Source organism: Schistosoma mansoni (genome assembly GCF_000237925.1).
Source record: "Schistosoma mansoni, WGS project CABG00000000 data, chromosome 4 unplaced supercontig 0032, strain Puerto Rico, whole genome shotgun sequence".
Lineage (NCBI taxonomy): Eukaryota > Metazoa > Platyhelminthes > Trematoda > Strigeidida > Schistosomatidae > Schistosoma > Schistosoma mansoni.
The window spans coordinates 1,262,439-1,286,113 of NW_017386017.1; the positions used below are offsets into that span (position 1 = coordinate 1,262,439).

Sequence of the window (23,675 nt, forward strand, 5' to 3'; positions counted from 1 at the left end):
CTTTACGGATTGTTTAAAGAAGCAAGGAATCAAAATAAATCTTGAACAAAGTATAAATTATAGGAATTGTGGAAACATTTAATAAGCCAATTATTTATATATATATTCAAGTTTTCTTCATATGACATAGATAGTGAACTGAAATTTCGATAATACTTAACTGTATATCCATGCTGTGATACGCAATAGTAATTGACAACATAATGAAATGAGAATTGAAAAAGCGGACGCAATAATCAATCAAACTGAACCAAAGGAAAAGTCGTTTCGTCATTTTATTTTTATTGATTGATAATTAAGTGACAATTACTACAATACAAGTAGAGAAATATGAAAAAACCCTCTTCTGAGTATTTACTTTTATTTCTGCCAAAAGGTGGAGTGGGGCTTAGAAAGCAAGTAGTAGTCATATCACGAAGCTAGTGAATAAAAGAACAATAATAATAGTGAAAAAAACAAAGATGGATGCATTTAATAGTCAGTGTGAAATTAATTGGGTAAGATAATGCAACAATCTTGGTAAAAATAAATCTTAATAGAAAAGTTGGATTTTGGAAGAAACAGGGAGAAAATTATCAAACACAAAATAACACAGGGCTGGTTGGGTTCATCATACATACACAAGGAAAAAAATATGCTACACAATGGGAAGAGACAGGAAAAAAGAGAAAATGATGAAACTATACAGCATCTCGCTGGTACACTTCGACGACAGTTTACTGGAGGGATATATATATATGTATAGCTGGCTTGTTTCTGAAGTGTTTGTGTGAAAATAGACAAATTTAATGAATATAATTCACGGTTTTATATTTATTTTAGAAAAATTGAAAGAATAATGAAGACTAAGAAGTGGAAGAGCTTGAACCATTACTATTTCCTGTTAAGTTTGGAGCTGGATCCTCATATCGTGAAGTATCATGTCCGGATAAATCCTTTCGACAAACTGGACAAGTTCCGTGCTAAAAAATCGGAAATTGAAAAGTACGACTTTTTTTATTGTTTTGCAACAAAAATGTGATGAATAAGGAGAAAAATATTTTCTTTCCATTAGTCTCTAATTACGGCCTCTCACCATATATATATATATGACTTATAATAATAGTTTCACACGTGATTATGAAAATATCAAATGACAAAGAAACTGGAAGGAGCGGGATAAAACAACCATAATGATCAAAGTGTTTACTTGTGGAAACCGAAAGCATGCAGTTCAATGGTCAACGGGTTACATAATACCTGATAAAAAAACTAGCAAAAATACCTTGCTATTATTTTAGTATTGGTTATGTAAGAATTAAAGAGACAAATGTCAAGGTTACGTTGGAATAAAAAGTGGAATATAGAACAACTAAGAAAAAAGGAGGGAATCCAAGTTCCGCTTTGGTATGACTTTTTTCGATGGCCAAACTAGAAAGAAGGATTGTACAAACATTTTTGAACACAAAAGTCAGTGAATATGAAATTGGTGTGCAAAGCATGAACCGTAAGTCATGCGGTGAATAACACGAAGAGCTGTATTTGAACCAGCATGATGCTGTGTCAATCAAGTGAGAAAATTGAACTTTTATTTGACCTTGTGTTTTCGATTTCACCCAGGTGATGTTCAGCGATACAATGATGAACTTGCTAAATTTCGCTTTCTGTATAACTGGCTTTACAACAAAAATGATACACACACATGGATGTAGCGAATTTAGACATTTTTTGTTAGTAGTTGTTTGATGATTGTTAACAGGCTCATTCAGTTTGGGTGCAGCGGACGTTTTTTGTACAGCCCTCCTTAACTTTTGTGTTAATATATCACAGACAACGTTTTGAACTGTGACTTTAACAAAAGTAACATCTTTCATATTATTGTTATCTAGTTTAGATGTAGACGAATTTGGGATAATATCGAACGTTACTAAGAATGGCTACAGATATTACTTAAATCATCTTCAATGGTATCAATAAGAACAAGTTACTTTAGCACAGTGAGTGAGGATACCTTTGTACTTAAGAAATAGAAAATGTTCAAGTGGATGCATTGGTCAATTAATGATTTTAAAGGCAAACAATCATTCTTAAAATTTCATTTATTCTTGTCAGTAATGCATCTAAAACTGAGATGCTATTAACTCAGCTTTTTTTCTACAGCAAATGTAATTGAATGTTTTTAAAAATGTTAAGCAAATTATTTTTTTCAGTACCATGAAAGTATTTATGTGGCGACAGGAAAATTTCAGTTGATTGCTCAAGTTTTTGAGCGGTTTATTCTCCAGCTTTACAAGAAAAACGAACTGAAAGATCTAGTAGTTATCATACGACTGCATGATCTAACTGCCGTTAGTACATACTCATTGCTGAATTAGAAGTTGACATTTATTATGCACTTGAGTATCATCTCTTTTATTACAAAAACAGAAATTACAGTTTCTATACATCTCATAAGTTCACTGCAAATAAAATCGACTGTTTGTAGTAAAGGAGCATTAATGAATACATATGATATATCCAATGGTATCATGAAGCTACTCTTGACTACCAAATTTTCCATGTTGTTATAACGGGAAGAATACTGGAGAGGTTGGAACTGTCAGGTTATGATTATTATCTAACTTGCTGTATAATTGGTAAATAACTTTACTGCTGCAGTTCTACATTCCATTTATTTTAAGCCATCAATGGACCTATTAACTGTCGCTAAACATCCTACTATACTTCAGTTATTGCTAATTAACTATACACTTTTTGATCCGCCCGCTACCATTTATGGTATGATTGTGTCTTAAATATGTTTTCTTACTTGGCGTGCTGTCACATCAGTCATTTTAAGTATATTTTTGAGTTAACAACTGAAGTAAGTACAACAGAGGATTAATCTGCATAGATTGATTGGCTACCGGATTAGGAAGGGTTTCGGGACCAGTAAGCGTTAAGGCCTTGATTGTGGTTCATTGGTTGGTGAGATTTGTGAAATAAACGACTACCCATAACACGTATTCCTCTTTTTTCTTCTATCCACATCCAAATTCCGTAGTTTAAGTTGTTAGCAACAAACTTCTATAACTACAATCTCCACATTACAAGGCCCCCAAATGCCCTGGTACGGCCGAGAGTAGGGAAAAACCCCTCTCGAAATGCTCTCACATGGCTACGCGTATATAGCCTCTGCAAGGGAAGTCCTACTCACTGCCTTCTCGTGGTGGGGGTGTTGTTCACGAAAGTGAAAGGACGAAAAGCGAATGTCCGGTGCTTTAACCGGGTTGGTGGACACAGAGAATCCACCTAGGGGAGTTGGAAAACCTTCATTCCAAACCAATGGTGCACATGGGCTGGCTCCAGTATCCTGAGGGAACAAATGACGTATGAGCCAATTGTTGGTCACCGGCTACTATGGGACTGCATCTCCTCACGATGCTCCAATGCCTTGTGGATCAGATCTTTAGGTCAAAGGCTCGGGGTGTGGCCCCCTAAGAAAACCACCTGCTTCGGTCTGGTCACCCAGGCAGTATCACAGCCCTCACACAAATAAATGAAATGATTTCTACTGACAATCCTTTTCACGCTCTTACCAAATGCCAGACAATTTACATTATTATTTACCATGTCGTTTATTCACTCCCTTTTATTCCCAATTTGTGTAGCCTTACTTTTCAACTTATGCAGCAGTTCGCCCATGGTGGAAACTCTGTCTTATCTAAACGATCTCCAGTCACTGTCTGGTTGAAAGTGAATGCTTCCACCGATTACGAATACTGAACCAGTCTTTCTTAAACCACATACGCCGTTCAAGCTGGCTTCCTTCAACGTTCGCACACTAATGCAGATTGGACAACAGATGGGGCTGGCTATGTCTTTAGAAAGTCTTAATGTTGATGTTTGTTGTCTATCCGAGACCCGTATTCAAGACTCTAGTGAAGTACTACAAATTCGCTCTCCATCTGTCGCTTCGAAAAGCTTGTTTCACGTGCGCTTATCCGGGGACCCTGTGGCATCTTCGTCTGGTCTTGTTAGCGTTGGTGTCGCACTAAGCACTAGAGCTGAGGCAGCACTAATCGATTGGATCCCATTATTAATAGGTTAGGTGCTGTTAGATTAGAAAGTTTTATCAAAGTGAGAAGAAATCGGCTATTACACAACGAAATTGGGCAAAGCTTGCGTAAGGACCGAGAAGCCTGTTGATCGGAGCGTGCTAATGAGATGGAAGCAGCAGCTGCATCTGGTAACTGCCGGAAGCTCTTCCAACTCATCCGAGCCACTGGCAGCAAGAAGTCTGGTGTGAGTGAAACAATCTGTGAAAATGACGGGATGCCAATCACTAACATCTGTCGACGTCTTGGATGATGGGCAGAATTTATTAACATCTTAAGGGCCCTGTATACGAACACCTCAGGCAGAGTGAGGGCATACAACTACCTTTCTGCATTATTCCATTCAAGCAGTGGGATTAGACAGGGTTGCCCAATCTCACCATTCCTCTTTAACTTTGCCATCGATACCTTCTGAAAACAATTCTGATGGATGTAAGTAATGGAGGTGTGGATCTGTTCCTGGGGAAAGACTTCTTGACCTCGAGTATGAGGACGATATCGTCTTCCTGTAAGATAATGCCCAATCCATGCTATCCGCACTTAATCAGTTCGCAATCAGTGTCCATAGGTACGGTATGTGTTTTGCACCTTCGAAGTGCAAAGTACTACTACAAAACTGGCAGGACCCTGATCGTGTGCTCACCGTGGGTAGTGAGCAGATTGATGTAGTTGAGAAGTTCGTGTATCTAGGTAGCTACATAAGTGCTGGTGGTGCGTGAGTTTTGAAGTCGATTCACGTATAGTGAAAGCCAGAGCGGCTTATGCCAATCTGGGTCATATTTGGCGCCTTTGTGATGTCAGTCTGGCTGTAAAAGGTCGGGTCCGCAGTGCGTCAGTGAGAGAAGTTTTGCTGTGTGCCTGTGAAACCTGGCCTCTTTGATTTTAGGATATTAGACAACTCTCTGTTTGATCATCGTTGTCTCCGAATGACTGCTGACATCCAGTGGCAACACCATGTCAGTAATGCAGAGGTTTGGCATCGTGTATTCGGGCGCAGAGACGATAATCTAATTGGTGTCATCATCTTGAAACATCGACTTTGGTGGCTTAGACATGTTCTATGAATGTCGTTCCAGAGAATTCCTCGTCGTGCATTATTTGCCGACTGAGACTGTTTGGAAAAAGCGGAGAGGTGGTCAGTGTATGATATGGTGTCATGGTATGAAAGAAAGCTACAAGGTGCTGTCTTCTGTCGGTCTTCCCCGACTCCCTGACTGGGGTCCCAGAGATGGTGCAACACAGTGGTCAGAGACGTTATCAGATATGTCTCAGAATCGAAGCTAGTGGCGATCCTGCTGTAACCTTTTACTTTCTTCATAAAAATTGGTTATAACTTTCTTAAATGAGTCTTCTGGTTGTACATTTCAGTTACCCCCATGATTACTCTTCTGTTTGTTTCATTATATTTTTCTTTTGTATGTATGCATCTTACCCCTTTCTCTTCCCATTCTCATTGTTTTGTGTGGCGCATATATATCTGGTGCCCCCACATTACAAGACAAGAACGATTTTATTAGATGAATGTATTTCATATGTTTATCATTTTATTGAGAAATAACCGTATGGTTTGAGACGATTGGTTGTTTTTCCGTCACACCTTTACCTATAAGTAATCATTATTTTTGGTAATCACTCGAATACACAACTTTGGTAGCATATTTCGTAACTTATGAACAGTTTTAATTTCTTCATAATCGATTGAGTTATTTTCCCAGTCATTATCGATTGTAGTTTTAGGGTAGATTGCCCGGGTAAATTAACAGTTCAATCATACTGGTCTATTTACTGATCTCATCAGATCACTGATTAATGTTCGGGACATTAACTGAAGTACAGTAGAAATTTTTCGACTTCAATGACCGAGGTATCTGCAAGCAAGTACAGTGGATATAAAGGATTACTTTTGTTATTGTCATAGAATTTAGGACATTAGATCCAAGTTGTCACATTTCGAATCAACACAGTGAGGAAATTATCTAGCTGAGAAGAGTGAAAATGAAGTGGCAATCAACTATTGTTGTTTCTCAATAGATAAGTCAGCATTTTGTATTCATTTATTTTTATGAACACAGTTTATTTGGAGAAAATATAAATGAAAATTGATAATTTAGATATAGATACGATCCAATATCAAAATGAACGTAAATACTAAAAGATAGATAAAGATGACCCGTAAAAATTGTACATGTAACCAATACAGAAAACAAAATTCAGATTGACTTTATTCGACGCTAATCCTATAAAATATATCTTGACAACATATTCATGTAGCCGAACATATTATATGAAGGAAAACAATACTTTCACTGAACTATTCTGATAGCAGAGAACGGATTTGAACCAATAATCTAAATACTTTAAATCCAATAACAAATAACTAGGTAAATGTTCAATCGCCCTACAGTTTCAGTGAAAATTCATTAGTAGCGTTATACAAAAACGTACTTGGACGGTCAAATTGGTGAAAGTAAAAAACAGTATGACGTACATGGAACCAATTAAAGAGCTACAATAAGGGCTATAATTATATTGACTACACTATGAATTATATGTTTAGCTCGAAATGAAAATGAGAATTAGCAAATATATATATATATATATACCAGACCATGGACTATACATGTAAGACACCAAAGGTCTCACTCTGTTGCTCAATTTGTTAGGTAGAAAACAAGGTTCAAACCTGTGACTAGAATCGATGCAACTGAAATAAAGCGAGAACTAAGTTTTTTTCTTTTACTGTTACAAAAAAATGAAGTATATACAGAATGCTAACCTGTTTTAACCATGTTGTAACACAAGTTTGATGGTAGGTGTGAGCACATGGTAGTCTGATAACTGATTCGGATTCTTTGAAATCATCAAAGCATATTGAACAAATACCCAACTTTAATGCTTGTTCTTCAGTCAAACTAATTGTAGGTAAGTCTGCAATGGCTGATTCTGGGGCGGGTGGCGGACCCACTTGTAACTCATTCATTAACACAGTGATAAACTGGTCAAACATAGCTAAAAAAGAAAACGGCCAGTTATGCATACGGAGACATGTTCTTATTAGTTATATAGTAATTTCGTCACTTCAAGCTCTTAAATTAGATAACCGTGGGATGTTTAATAACGTTCTGTTTTGTCCCAGTCACTTCAGCCGATGAATATTCACAACTACATCGATTATTTTGGTATAAGTACCTAGTACCCAACACTTAACATTACCTGCGCTTACATAGCAGTCTCTCGAGACGCAAATGATGATTCAAAGTCAGACACCACCAAGCAAACGCCTTGGTTAACGTGTCTAAATGTCACCTTCAGTTCCTGAAATGCGATTAAGGATGGCCATGGGAATGTGTTGTATGACTAAACGAATGGTAATGTCTGACTAAAATTGCTAACAGATAGCATGGTTTTTTAAACAGATCTGTAGGTAAGTCCAAGATTTTTGGTATGATCTTCACAATAGGGTTAGTTCTTAGCTAATTTTTTCACGAACGTATTCTTAACATTTTATTTGAAGTATGAACAGGTGGTAGGCGAATCAAATGAACGGGGATGACAGTAAAAAGAGCATGTAAAAGATTATTACCTATCAATATCTCAGGAAGAGGACGTGATAACCGCACTATTGTGGTTTACAGCTGTTAAGAAGACAGTCTGCGCAGTTAAAACTTCTTAAACAGGTAATCTAGTCTCCAACTACCAGCCTTTCAACACATTTAAGAAAACAGCTGAAATTAGACGAACCAGTAAGTAATGGCTTTACAAAGTAATTTTTTGGTCTAGTTTGGCCATCACTGAGTTTTCTTCCACTACACTTTTACGCTAAAAAACACCGTAACCACAACAAAAAAAGACAACAAATGACCAGAAAATATTTCCGTCACTTGAAATTTCGATTAATCATTAAAAATTTAAACGGGTAGATAGGGTTTAGTGATTGGGCTACATTACATTAATCTAAAAGTCACAGGTTCGGAACCGATATTTGGGCAGTCATGTAGTAACACCACAAAAAAGTAGCTCAAGAATAAGCACACTAGCCGATTATGAAGAGCAGTCGTTCGCATTACAGACGCCTTAGACAATAATCTGTTGTCTGAGGTCAGTCTGCGGTGTAAACTGCAAAATGCGATAAATCTCATAAACCCTCTATACTGATATGGAGTAGTGTAATATAGGTACAGAGTATAAAATTAGTTTTATTGGTAGCCAGTTGTCTAAAAGTTGAGGTGAGTGAATCAACTTTTATCAAAACACCTAGCATAAACGAACACTTAGTGAATTTCTGCGCAAATTGTCAACCATTTCTTTGAACCAAAAGTAGTACACTCAACACCAAGAATTAGCTGTCAGATAAACATTTTGGTCTTCATACATCCTTTGCCCTAAGAAAATATTAGACGAATATAATGACTGAGTATTCATAATAAGCAGCGAAAGTAATTTATTTAGTATGTCTGAAAAACATACCTCTATTAAAAACAAAATTTTGCATATCTCCATCAGCTGATCCGAAGTTTGATAAGAATGGCAATCTGAATGGATGATCCACACTTGATAACTGGATACGAGTGGAAAAAGCATGACGACCATCAGGAACACGAGTATACACACGTTCTCGTGTCGACCTATGATTTGAATTCCTTGTTGATCGTCGCGACCTTCTAGATAAACTTTCCCTTTCTAATGACTCATCATCTGTTGAACTAAGATCATCTCTAGGTGCTGCAAAATAGCGAACAAAATTATCGCTAAGCGAACCTCCAAATAGCTGACCTATCATCTGCATTGCATCTAACTGTTATAAATAAAGGTTAGAATGACAGATATATACTTCTGTTGGATTCGATGATAAACCACTTCTGAAAACAATAGGAAAGGAGCAGAAAGTAAATTACCCTGGGCTAATTGCTTCAATGAAACCTGAGTGACACGCTGAGCATGTAAAGTCCTGAACAATAATTAGCGAACGTTATTTTAAAATAACCTGCAAGTTTGGGACGACCTCAGCTTCGCAAGAGTGGCAATAGTAGCTATCACCCGAACTCCCAGTTGCCATTGCTTAGACGTAATTTAAATACTGCGCGGTCGAACTTTTCCGGTCCTCTCAAACTCACGCCTAACAATTGAGAAAAACGATAACTTACCAGTATATACTACACATATTCGAAGTTTTATGCATGATCTTTCTGTAAATTCACCTAAAACTGTCAAAAACGAAACTAATCTCGGTATCTGGTAGCTTAATTTATTATAACTCGTCGATAGTATTTCATACCAATTTGCTGATGTTTGCTTCTGCTTTTTTGCTTAGCCAGGTTCAAACCTGTAGGACTTGGCGACACACTTTTCCTAGACATAGAAGGCCGTTATTAGAGTGTTTCTATTCCATCTAGAACTATTAGAACTATTAGTAGAACCTTTCACTTAATCTTCAACAGTTTTGTTCGTCCCCATTTAGAGTACGGAAACATAGTATTTCCTCCCTCCCTCCCTCCAAAAGGATAAGGACACTCTGGAACGTATTCGACGTCGAGCCACGAAATCAGTTCGGGGACTCAAATTCAAACCTTACGAAGAGCGCCTCCAATCACTTAACCTTTACCCGTTAGAGTACAGGCGTCTTAGAGGTGACCTTCTTATGACTTACAGTATCCTTAATACTTCTGGTCATCCCCTTAAACATCTTCTTAAGCTTAGTCATAACACTAACCTAAGAGGTAACACCCAGAAATTGGAGACCCAACATAACAGAACAGACTGCAGACACAACTTCTATTCCGTTAGAGTTGTCAAGTGCTGGAATTCGCTGCCGACTGAGCTAGTTCAAGCGACCTCCCAGGAGTCCTTTAAGAGGAAACTTGACTTATTCTTAAGGACTAAGGATAACATATTATTATGATTTACCAAATTCTTTTTTTCCTCTATTATCGTTGATATACCTAGGTTTTTGCCTGGAGGTATTGGTGATTCACTGCTACTAGACACGGAAGCCCATTAAGCGAAAGCTTCTTCTATTCCGTCCTCAACCATTTGAACCATTTGAATAGATTTCGCTGAGCGATAAGCCATTTCTACAAATCACAGACTATAATAAGGTTCCTAGCCTCTTACGAACTAGTTCTGTAACAGCTCAGGTTGGTTGGTTAAGAGTTGACCCCAAACAACCAAGCATATGCTAAAACAGTATTGTTCAAGTATTCATTCACTTCCTTACCTTTTGTAAGCGTTATATTCCCTACTATCTTATATGGAATGTTGAGAGCCTTTGTTTGTCTGAACAGATAATCCCACGCTCCACTGTGACTGCGCGAAGATCGAAATAAAGACCTATTCACTACTTCTCTGGTTTCTTCTATCAATAGCACGAGGGTTACCTATAGGCACGAAAGTTCTTCTGTATCCAGTCCCTGATAACTTCTTGGGTCATGTTACCTATCTCTGTTATTAATTTCTCAAAACAAGCATATCTGGAATCACTGGACATTTACGGTGACCTTGTTAGTTTTAAATGGCACTGCTAGATAAAGGTACTTGTCGTTGTGTTGTCTCTATTTTCTCGCAGGGACGATGTCCAGTTCCTCTTTCTCTCTTCAACTTAGCTGAGCAGAATCAATAAACTGTTTGTTCCATACGATGCATCTCTGGGACGTAGGAGAGGGATTTTGATTACTGAGTAACATAATTCTCGTTATTTTCCTTTTGAGTGCGAAGGGGAAAAACGTTGGTTAATAACGGAAAGAGTAGTGGGGTATGAAGACCTATAGTAGTCTATCTCACTACTTACAGAACTAAAGTAATCTTCGAGCCTCCTTTCAGGAGATTCACTAGAACTACTATTATTGTCCTTTCTCGTCGGTTGTTTCGTAACTTAGCAGTTTTAGTCGTGAAAACGCCTGCATAAGGTTTTTTGCACGCTCTTCGTATTATTATAAATGGATACCCTTGTAAATGCGGTTCACTACGGAAACGTATAAGTGATATATTGAGGTGATGTTTACGACCAATCCGATTCAATATAATCAGATCTTACCCTTCAAATAATCCGTTGAGCTCATGTTGCACATTCGAAACGTTCATTCGTGTCTTTTTTCAGAACACATCTTAAGATGATGGGACGTTTCTTTAGGTAAGGATTCATAATACTGGGGTTTATTAACACTGAAAACGATTCTAAATAGTTTTCCAGACGGGATTCCAGAAAGAAATCCGAATACATACTGAATTTTTGGCAGCAGAACGGCAATGGACAGATGCTTCTTAAATATCACGTAGGCTACCGCTGTGGTTATTTTCTGGGACTAAGCGTACAATACTAGAGACACTTGGAAAGTACGAGTTTGATATAATACCAATATGTATCATAGGGAATCACCAGCGTGAGGTTGGTGGGGGGGGTTGGCAATTCAGTTCTATGTTCTGCATACGTTTCCCCGAAACGTTGAAATACCTGAGGGACCCTTTATTTCTCTTTAATTCCCGTGATCATCGACATATAATAGTTTGAGAACCCTGATGACAAAAGTGATAATCAATTAACAATGTGAGGAGTGATTCAAGGGTTCAGTCTTCTGATATTCCGTCTGAGATTACAAACCAGTTAAAGAATGCAGAGGGAACTATAGTTGCTGGTGACGTTTAACTTGAGACGTCTAAAAGCCAATCTACCAAACGCCTACTAACACCTATAGATTTCACTTTCCAGCAAAGCACTTGATGGTCAGGTTTATCGAGTGTTTTAGAGTAATATGGAAAGCCTATCCGTTTCAAGTGGCTGCGCAACAATGAGAGAGTGTATTTTTTCGGAGAGTGCATTTATCATACTACAGTTTCCTAGCTCAGGGGCCCATATAAATTATAATGAAGTCCGGGTCACATGTATGCAAACTACTGTTTGCCAGGTGACTAGATGATAGATCAATGTCTTTTTAATCTAACTCTGATATTAGAATTTGTGGGATTTAAGTCTAAGTAAGTAAAGGTCTTCTCAGTTGTTGGATGTTCAGCTTCAAGTACCATCTAGCTAGGAACCAATGCCTCTACAGTTTTACCCCTGGTTAGTGGATAGACCCATTGTAGCGTCGTCTCTAATTATCGGTTACTGTCCAGTGTAACACGGAGGGTTTTGGGGACGTGGAGTTGAATTCTGAACTCATCATCTATTATCTTTTGCGCTTCTATCCATTAAATAAGTCAAACGTTTTTCTCACTGCCAAGAAGGACAAGAAGCACTTTGTGACACCAAAACTAACAAACAACCCCTTGTTTAGGTCCACGTTTGGATTAAGACAAAAGGCGGCATGAACTTTAAGACGTACACTCATTTTATTTGCAGCTAGGTTGCAAAGTGTACCTTCTATCTACCATTGATTTTAGACGCCAATCATATGAAAAATCTTCAGCGCGTTTAGTAGAACATAAGTAAAAGTATTCCAAGAAAATGGTATTACGACATTTTGCTTCAGTCCCTTGGAGTGAATAGCTATCTACTGCACGTTTCCAGAGATGTTATGTTTTAACTCAACTGATCAGACCAGCAAATTCGGGTAAATACAAAATAATAACGACTTAGAAATGGTGGAGAGGATTTTTAGCTCCACGCGAATAACAACATTATTTGCGATTTTTCGACTGTCCTAGCTGGAATACTTCAAAAACAATACGTAGGAGGTAAGATTTTGTTTTGTGTTCGTCAAAGGCTGAATTTCCTGCTGTGCCGTTAGCATACACTTACGTCGATAGTGTACTGTGCTCACTCCGTGTTTTAAGAGCATTTTGAGGAAGCCGCGTTAACTCTACAAAGTAGTTAGAGTATATCAGACAGTAAACTGATCTCAAATGGTTGGAATAGCCATTAAAACTCAGGCAATCTGATATATAAGCTTTGCTCTCCATAATTGAGGACATCAGCAAGGTTTTCTCGTCTCACTTGTCTGCAAAGATCATACACAACGGTGTGTCACTGTCCAAGACTATTGTTACGACTATCTTGGACAGTGGGAAAACTCAAATAACGTTGTTAATATTCGATAATAACCTACATTTGTCAATCTGATAAGTTTAGTTAATACATAGCACCTCTGAAAACTCATGATAGGTAGCTATCTGCTCCTGGCGACTGAAACAAATCATCTGACAACTTGTCTAGTCCTTGATTTTACATTCTCAAGTAACGGTTTTTCATTGAGGTAAATGATCTAAGAGTTGGTGAAGTCAATCTCTTCACTATGTGTATTCAGTAAGGTTGAAGTTTTCTAAATTTCGGGCATGACTAAGTTGGATGGTGTCTGTTATTAGGATCCGGGACACGTGTTTCGTCTTATTTGAAACTCTCCGGCCGGACGTACCTGCGTCTCATAGTTGATGTTCACTGTGTAACTCGTACCGAGTACTGTTCGCTACAAACACCATCGCTTTATCTACTTAGCTACGGAGTCCAGATGGCCACTAGTTCTGCAACGGGATAAAGTTTTGATTCATTTTCGTACTGTTTATTTGAGTCTACCCACTGGTGTTTAGGACTGCAATTGATCAGTTACTTAGTGGCATATGTACATCCTGTGAGGATCGCCTTGATGTTGCCTTGCATCACAATCATCATAAGCTTGTAATGCCTGTGATTTGTGGCGCGACTGTTTCGTAAAGCACGAGAGTAACGTAAAAATTACAACATCCAACGGTTGCACTAGATTTCACGACTAGGCTTTATATAGACGACTTCAGTCAGACAGGCTGTTCTGTGAGACTGGAAGTACTACATAGACTTGGTAAAACAAGTTATCCAGTGTACACTTGATGTTTCATAGACAAGATTTCATGTATAGAAGGGCTCCACCTTATACAATGGTTTCCGTTATTGTGGAGGAAAAACAATTGACACTAACAGTTTTCGATCACAGCCATGGGAGGACTTCTAAGTCCTTTATTTGAAATTTTAATAGTTGAGATCACTAGTCAATTGAAGCTAGACCACCATGGAAAACCTCGAAACACTGGATAGCCGTTTTGTCCTATTTTGGAACTCCTCAGCTGTGCGCATACACGATCCCGCCTCACAAGATTTGAACCCAGGTCCTATCAGTATCACGCGCGAACACCTAACCTCTAGACCACTGACCCGGAATCCAACGGTGGTAATGCCTAACTTTAACTAATCCACGAAATTGAGCAACATATCCACCATTATCTTGAGTGAGTTACTACCTCACAACAGACTCAGTTGAACTCCACTGGTCACTGCTTCTCACTAGAACTCCGGAAAATAGCTCTTGAAGCCAGTCACTAGTGAGCATATGTTGATTGATGTCAGAGGGGGATTTCGTGGACGTTATAGTAACTACTTTTACTCCCCAAGTCACATAGGTCATCCATCATTTTCGATAAACCTTAGGCTAATGTGTGTGGGCGGTTGTCCCTGTTTATTTGAGAGATGTTTATCAGCGGGCGTTATGTCTAGTGATGCTGTATGTGAATAGTTAGGGAACCCGCCCACTAGAATTCTCCCAGTTTTGTGGCCACTGCTTCGCCCACGTATATCCTATTGCATAATTTACTATTGAAATGACTGGTTTTCATCCGTCTCCTGTGTGTTAGATTTTGCGATTATATGAAGAGGGCTTTTAATTGGTTTGAAATGAGCTTCAACTAGCTGGAGTTTAAAAACATCATTGTTCTCAGTCAGTCAGATGTTTTTGTTTTAAAATGTCCTCAAATCACAAGGAGTTTTCGAGACTTCCACTGTTGAGCGCTATAAAGTTTCCCCTACGAAATCTCTGAGATAATTTTAATTAAGATGAGCTCCGAGTGTGGTATGTTTGTCAGTATTCTAATATCTTCCTGAGATGACGAAAGAGGACCATTTAGTGATGGATATTTTTTTGCTATAGAGGATACAATGCAAAGAATCCTTGGTTAACCTAAATGTAAATAATCCTTGTCTGAGGCCAGCATTGTAGGCACTAAATATTTATTCTCGGAAGGTGTGAAGCCTAAACGCATCTCCTCCAACGTTATTCTGTTATTTCGATCTAAAGTTCTGTGAGGAAGATCTAATTGGTCATTTGAGTTCAAGCTTATAAGGTAGTCATAACGAGCCGTTATCTGTTTCCCAGGTCTGTGACTACTCTGGTGTTAATATTGTTCAGGCTTGGTCATTTGATCACAGTCTGCTTCCACTGAAGCAGTCTTCTCACTTTTTCCTTGCCCACTTCCTAATCTTGAAAGTATATTCGACAAATGAAGTATTAATTAGGTTTCATCGAGTCCAAATGCTTTTGAACGTCTTTAGTATGAACTCTCTACTTCTTCCAGTTGACGAAAGTCTATCAATCGGTGTCCAATGGATTCTTAAGTGCACCCATCGCGTCTGAAGGCACTATGTTGGCAGACAATGAACTTACGTATGAATCAGTGTAACTGAGGCGTCTAGCCATAAAATTGTTGAATAGTGTTTACTGTTAGAGTTTTCGGTCCATTATTACAAATAATGTTAATGATCATGAGTTTATGTGATAATTATAATTATTTGAATCATTATACGAACTAGGAATCCCCGAAAGAACTCATTTTAAGTCAGGTAGAACTAGGTGAACACAAAAGAACGTATTGTACTTGAATTTCAAAGTCAGACATATATCGAGTACAAAAGAATTATTAGTTCATACAAACACCACAGTTTCCTTTCACTGCATTACCTCTAAACAGTTCTATGTTAACTGTTTGTATTCTTACCATTTGGCTGATAATATTTTACTCAGCTTTGTTAAATAGAAGATGATTTTACCCACCATTTCTTCAATACCAATATTACAACAGTCGTATACCTATATAAATTTAGGCTTACTGGCCCTATTGTAATCGGTAATTTCATAATACTTTCATGTTTCGTGAAGCTATGTGTAACTTGTATTACAACCAACACTAAACATGACTGAAAAATGAAATTCTGGTTGCTTATACATACATGTTTTTAGTCATAATAATGGGAATTATTAAACTAATATTTATGATGATTAACATAACAAGCATGTTTAGGAGATATTAATGACTGTTCGATGAATACTTTAAAATCTGATAAATATATAAACTACTTTTTAATCAATCAGTAACATTAGAAAATTCATAGAAAAAATCTGTTAGTCTGCTCATGTATGTTTCTTTGATCAAGTGCTTATATTGGTATAGTGAGACTAACGTAATGAGCAAATTACCAAATTATTTAAAAAAAATTATAATGATACGTTTTGTTTTGGTGTAGATGGCGTCGAGTCTTAATTGACTATGATCACCACTACAGTAAGATTCTGCGCCCGAAATCGACTTGGTTCCTTTGATAGCTCGTAAACCAGAATGCTGTAACTGGTCCAGATAAAGTATATTTATTGTCGATCTCGTGGTATCGAAAGAATACCGAGACGTACCAACGAGTACAAGCGATAGGGGCAGAGTGTAAGAAAGTTCGAGCGGACAAGGTGGATAACCAAAAGAAAGGTAATTTTGATGCAGTTAAACAAAACGAGTGCAGTAGAACAATCACTGGTACAATTGGTTATAATAATAATTGTTTCCATTATACCAATCGCGTTCTTGTCGAGAAAAGCAGGTCACTACATTAGTATTTATATGAGTTGATATACAAAGACAATAATGACTAACTGGCCGATATTGTTACTTGTGTAACAGATATAATTAGCTTAAAGTGATGGCTCAGTGGTTAATACGTCCAACTTTCATCTATTGAATTGAGCTTTCGAACTGCCCTTTTTCTGCTTTGACTTCGATAAACGATTAGTATCATTATACATACACTTGGAGTTCTACACGAAGTCAAGTATACAAAAATGTACCTGGTTAATGATCTAATAATAGTACTAAGACTATTAATAGTAGTAATAAGTATAATATCAGTAGACTATTTCCACTAATTTAGAGTTTTCACATTTAATACATTACCAATTTTATTGTATTTACCGAATTTAGAAATGATTTCCATGACAAATCTAGGTCATTTATGTGCTATCCTCATAAAATCTATTTTTTATTCGACAATGATATATAAATGATTGAATGACAGATTTTGGAAGCTACTCGTATGATAAGACACCATGTCATACTAACTTTAGTTAGGTACAAACATTGCTTAATAAATTCACTTAGTATTGTTTGTTTGAATCTTCCCATTGATGTGTTAGGACTGCAACTGGTCAGTCTCTTATTGGCATATGTGCATACTGTGCGTATTGCCTCGATATAGCCTTAATTCACGAGTATTATAAGCAAAGATGGATAGTGGCTAGCAGTGGAATCCAGGACGCAATCAGCAGCTGAGTGGATAACGCGATGGTGTTTGAAGCGAAAGGTACTGGGTTCGAGTCCCAGAGTGTACATAAACTCTGAGATGCAGGTATATCCAGCTGACGAGTCCCAAATAGGACGAAACGCGCGTCCTGGATTCCACTGCTAGCCATTATCCATCTTTGCTTATACTGTTTAATAAGTTTTCATCCTCAATATATCTGTGAGAAAAAAATTCAAATTGTAATTATCTTGTGTTATTTATAGAATGAAGCCACAAAATAAGCAGTATAGATAACTAAGCTAGAAAACTCCAGTAAGAAGTATGAAGTTGTTGATTCTTAAGTGTTCGAATTTGGTGTCAAGGAACCTTTATTCTATGTATAAAAAGTGGCATACAACCTTGCCAGCTGAGATGACACAGAAAAAAATTTATGCGAATATAGTGATTTTGAAAATTGAATCATAAAAGCAATCAGTAATTTGATAATCATAATTATTCAGTTATTGTGACCTAGCTTAGCCTTGTTTACTTGATTTTCTGTGAAGGGATTTATTGTTTTGAGGTTAAAAATATTATTCCTTGAATGCCAACTCAGTGGTCTAACGACTGAACTAATTGTTATAGGATCGATGTGCTGTAGGATCATGGATCTACACTTCAGGGGATTCACATACTACAATGAAACATCTATACATAGAATCCCGGTTTCCATCACTTGTTCGACTAAGAACAATCGGTCATGTAAACTGCTAACATTCGACAATATCCATAATCCCTCTCCTACATTATTGTTAAAGTTATTGTTCTTACAAATTTAGAGTGAAAAAAACCTATATGTCTTTACCGTTTCATGAGATGAACTTTGAAAATATTTTCAATTTCAGAAATCGTTGTTTGTGTTGTGTTGTGTAATGTACGATCCTGATACTGATATACAAGCTTCTTATATACGTGTTCAGATTAATTACTAAAGTGAAAAGCAAGCTAGATTAACTAACAGAATCGAGAAATATCTGTATATATATATTCAAGCCACATGTTAACGACTGACGTGTGTCTCATTCCTTAGGAGTGGAATCTAAATTTTGGTCGATAACTTGTGTTGTCATTTGACCAATGTTTTTCTGACCCATTGTATCATTTCTAAAGTTGATGAAGGCATAAACCACTAGAAAAACTACTCTTCAAGCATAAACACCGAAAAAATCTGATAGGTCCTGGGTTCGAATCTCACGAGGCGGGATCGTGGATGCGCACTGTTGAGGAGTCCCACAATAGAACCAAACTGACATCCAGTGCTTTCAGGTTTTCCATGGTGGTCTAGCTTCAATTGACTCTTGATTTCAACTATAAAATTACCGGAATAAAACGTTGAAGAGATAGAAATCCTTTATACGATCTTCATTTCCGAGTAAAATTTAGATAATTTAGAAAAATGATTGTATTGTTTTCAATATAAACACTGTAAAACATTAGTTTAACTCTTCGTCTGAAAACTATCCACTAACTGAAAGTTCAAAAAACATTTGAAGTTATCCATATTATCAAAGACCATAGATAACAGTGAAAGGATGAGAGCATTCATCAATAAATTGGTATAGAGGATTTATGGGGTTTGTAGATTTTTTTATCTTTAAGACCGTGAACTAATTTTGACTAGACCACCATTGAAAAACTACAGGCACTGGATGGCTGTTTCGTTCTAGTATGGGACTCCTTAGTAGTGTGCATTAATTAAGATTTATATGACATCGAAAGGATACTATTGTTATTTGTTAGTTTTAAATTTCTATTGCTTGATAATATCAAATAGTCATCAAAATATACCTTGTTTTCGTAGAATAGATGGAATGTGGCTAGCAATGGAACCCAGGTAATGCATTTCGTCTTATTTGGGACTCGTTGTCTGGTTGGACCTTTACCTTAGCGTTGATGTTCGTTCATGGATTCAAACTCATTACTTCTCGTTTCAAATATTCCATTTATCTACTGAGTTCAATAGCCACTGAGGGGGGGGACAGCAACTCTGGGATGCAAGTACATCATGCTGATGGGTTCTAACTAAGACAAGACACACGTCCTGGATTCCACCTCTAACCACATTTTATTTATTTTATAAAAAACTTGTGACATAATGGCTATGGTGTGGCAATCTTTACAGGATAAATATATTGCTAAATGAGACTTGTTGAAACTTAGTCAAAAATATTAACAAAGGGATAATCCAAAAAATCATGACAAATTAAATCTAAAAGGTTTCACACTTTTGTGAATAAACTGTAGGAATGTTGATGTAGTATTTATACGGATCATTCTAACTATCCGCTGTAAGTTAAATGATTATTTTGCATGTAAAACATGTTTTTCTATTATAAAATACAATCTCTAGGAGACAATAATCTTACCACATTAGAACGTGGAAATAGAATACAAAAACTTGACTCATTCTGCTGTTAATTCGAAATGAACATCAATATGATTGATCTTCGGACATAAGTTTGATATTGTATGATATGAAAGATTGGTGATTATTGTTATTGCTTTCACGTTCATTATTGATATGGAATGTAATCAATCTAGAGTAGAAATACTTGTCATACAGAATGTTGATTTCAAAACCATTGTATACAATAAGTGATGAATCAACTAATAAAATAATGTAGAACATTGTAAATGATAATATAAATATAAAAGTGTCCAATAAAAATACTTAATTTCACTAGTTGAGATCATGAGTGAATTGAAGCTCGACCACCATGGAAAACCTGGAAGCACTGGACGGTCGTTTCGTCCTATTGTGTACCATCCAGTGCTTCCAGGTTTTCCATAGTGGTCGAGCTCCAATTCACTAATGATCTCAACTATTGGAACTACTATAATATCCACAAAACCCCTTCTGATATTAAAAATACTTAAATTTGAAACATATGAGATAAATGGATAAAATAAACCGATTATTTGTTTAATGCTTATTTATAGTTAGTATTTTAGTTGAGTTTTACATATTGATCATATTCTATGGTTGAAAATCTTTTATACTATTTAGCCCGAAATTCTTTGAAGCTGTAAATCTTCAACCAATTTTAAAGTCGACGAAATAACACTGAACCCTAGAAAGCTTAGTTTTACATCTTGAATGCATTCCAAACATGCAAAACTAGTTATTGGATATTGATTCATTAACTTCAGTGATGGCTGAAACTAAGTCGTCATTTTTTGGAGTAGATTCCCTATTTAGGACAAATTATTTTCCAGTTGTATATCTGATCATCTTATTCTCTTAACATTTAAATGAATTACTTTCAGGTAAGATTGCATCTCTCTTTTAAGTGTAGTTAGACAGCAGGTTAACCTGGCAACCAGATTAGGATGAAGCACTATAGGAAGTGATTGAATGATGCAGCTTAAATGTAAGACTACGCAAGTTATGTAGTTACACCATTTTAATTAACTGGTAAATTGAAGCTTTTTGTTGAATAACATCAGTGGGCGAAACATATTGAAAATATTCTAAATCTACACATTCTCTGAATAGCTTTACATTCTTTATCAGAAGGGGATTTTGTGGAGCTTTTAGTGATTTTATATAGTTGAAATCATGAGTCAATTGAAGCTACAACCCCACTGCTGAAGAGTCCCATAATAGGACGAAACGGCCGTCCAGCGCTTCCAGTTTTTCCATGATGATCTAGCTTCATTTGACGCCTGATTTCAACTATATAAAATTACTAAAATCTCCACAAAACCGCCTTCTGATAATGATCATATGCTTACTAGTGACTGGCTCCATGAGGTATTTTCTGGAGTTCTAGTGAGAAGCAGTGACCAGTGGAGTTCAACTGAGTCTGTTGTGAGGTAGTAACTCACTCAAGATAATGGTGGATATGTTGCTCAATTTCGTGGATTAGTTAAAGTTAGGCATTACCACCGTTGGATTCCGGGTCAGTGGTCTAGAGGTTAGGTGTTCACGCGTGAGACTGATAAGACCTGGGTTCGAATCTCGCGAGGCGGGATCGTGTATGCGCACAGCTGAGGAGTTCCAAAATGGGACAAAACGGCTATCCAGTGTTTCGAGGTTTTCCATGGTGGTCTAGCTTCAATTGACTCATGATTTCAACTATATTTTCTTTATGTTTATGTGTGTAGTAATTAAGTGGTCATGTCAGTATCATATTACTTATTCACTTAAATTTTGTCTAAAATTTAAGATCGAACGTAGGTAAACTAATTTTTTTTACAAAATAATTGTCAACAAATACCAGATTGGAATAGTTTAACACATGATAAACAATTTTATCCTGATATGATTAAGTTAAATGTAAATCGTATAGAACTTCAGTTAAATAAGTATATAAATATATTTAATCTGATATATTTTATGATCTATATAATTAGACAAATAAATTTAATTACACTTGGTATTGTTTTACTTGAATCTCGTCATTGATGTTTAGGACTACAATGGATCAGTCTTTTATTGGTATATGTACATGGTGTACGGATTGTCTTGATATTACTTTAATTCATAAGCATTCTAAGCAAAGACGAATGGTGGCTAGTAGTAGAATTCAGGATGCGCGTTTTGTCGTAATTGTGACTCGTCAGCTGGATGTACCTGTATCTCAGAGTAGATGTTCACTCTGAGACTCTAATCTAGCACTGTTCGCTTTAAATGCTATCATATTATCCACTCAGCTACTGAGTCCTGATTCAATTTTGAAAGGAATTACGTTTTGCATACTAATTCAATGGTACAATCAGGTTGATACAGAAAGAAATGTGACATATAACGAACAGAAATGTTTGTGATTTAAGGTAATGTCAAGGTAATCCGTACACCATGCACATGTAAGAGTAAGTGACTGATCAATTGCAGTCTTAAACATTAATGCGGAGATTCAAATAAACAATCCAAAAATGAATTAGCAATGGAAGGATAAATGATTTAAAAAGATGTGATACACAAATTGTTTTGAAAGGAAACTTGTCACTAGAACTATAATGATGCAGAGCAGCAGTTAGAAACCAAAGACGTTTAGTAGGGGGGTAGGAAATTCTATTGAAGAATGAATCATGTAGAGAAGAGAGATTACAGTGATATGATAGAATAATTTATTGACTTTAATAAATAGCATTCCTGGATAACCAATACTTTATAGTCATATTTTAATGAATGTTAAATTTACCTGGTAACATTTACGGTTAAGTGTTTATTTATGGAATTATACATATACAACACAATTTACTTCATCACTTAGATGCAAAAAATGTTTAAAATGATAAGACTAGCATAAGTGATTGAAATAGCGAAGATGATATCAACAGTTATATAGTCTACGCATGTTTTCCTATGCAACTAGGTTCTTTAGAAACCTACACTAAAAATATCCTTCAAATCAAGAGAAGCCTATCATTATTTATGATGTATTCCGTGGAGAATTATGAATGGTAACTTTGAGGACTATTTATGGACCAATATGATGTGTATATTTCCTATTGTATAATTGTTAAGCGACTAGACTATTCTTATTCAAATCCCTTTTATTATAAGCTTTATTTTGACCCATAGACTATTATTATACGATTTACCATTCTTGAGTTATGCCCAGTCTATTGTATACTGTTCCCTCTATTCACAGTCACATTTGGCCAAATCTTGTACAAATGTTGTTTCCTATTTTATCGTACGATGTGGTTTGTCTGTTTAGTATATAAACCCAGTATGTTTGAGAATAATGATTCATATTGCAGAGACTGTTATTGGTGTTCTGGACTTAACTCGCTGGGTTAAGCAAATAGCAGAACTGACAAGTAATCAAGACTGCTCATACGGCTTTTGTGTATCATTGGGTGATCAATAAATTCACTGCTCTCTGATTGGCGGTCTTATCACATTCATATATCAAACAGCGTACACACGCACACCCAATAGATATATAATAAACTGAATAAAATATATACCTTCAGTTAGATTGTAAATAAAAAAATCACTTCAGTTTCATAAAAATGATCTATTATTGACTAATAAATTATGACAGAATACTTCGGATCCGTTGGTCAGACACCGTCAGCAACAGCCTGCTGTTGGAGAGAACAAACCAGATTCCAGTGGTGAAAGAAACTAGGAAGAAGCGCTGGAAGTGGATAGGACACACATTGAGGAAGGCACCCTACTGAGTCACAAGATAAGCCCTCACATGAAATCCTGAGGAACAAAGCTAAAGAGGAAGACCAAAGAACACATTACACCGAGAAATCGAGACAGATATGAGAAAAATGAACAAAAATTGGATAGAATTAGAAAG

The 23,675-nt window shown here is 36.6% G+C and overlaps 1 protein-coding gene across 3 annotated transcripts; it reads right to left on the reverse strand.

Moving 5' to 3' along the window:
• Positions 1 to 268: 268 nt before the first annotated feature.
• On the reverse strand, positions 269 to 9,157 carry Smp_049970.1 (zinc finger protein, putative; the record flags this gene model as incomplete). 3 transcript variants are annotated; one of them, XM_018791149.1, is made up of 6 exons in its annotated part: positions 846 to 962; positions 6,853 to 7,085; positions 8,544 to 8,871; positions 8,908 to 8,932; positions 8,972 to 9,024; positions 9,061 to 9,157. In XM_018791149.1, the coding sequence occupies 6 exons, from the start codon at positions 9,130 to 9,132 to the stop codon at positions 846 to 848; spliced, it is 828 nt and encodes a 275-aa protein (XP_018645667.1). The 3 variants fall into 3 exon arrangements, with proteins under 3 accessions (XP_018645665.1, XP_018645667.1, XP_018645666.1); XM_018791150.1 differs by having other exon boundaries at positions 8,908 to 8,935; positions 9,061 to 9,132; XM_018791151.1 differs by having other exon boundaries at positions 269 to 962; positions 8,544 to 8,935.
• Positions 9,158 to 23,675: the final 14,518 nt, after the last annotated feature.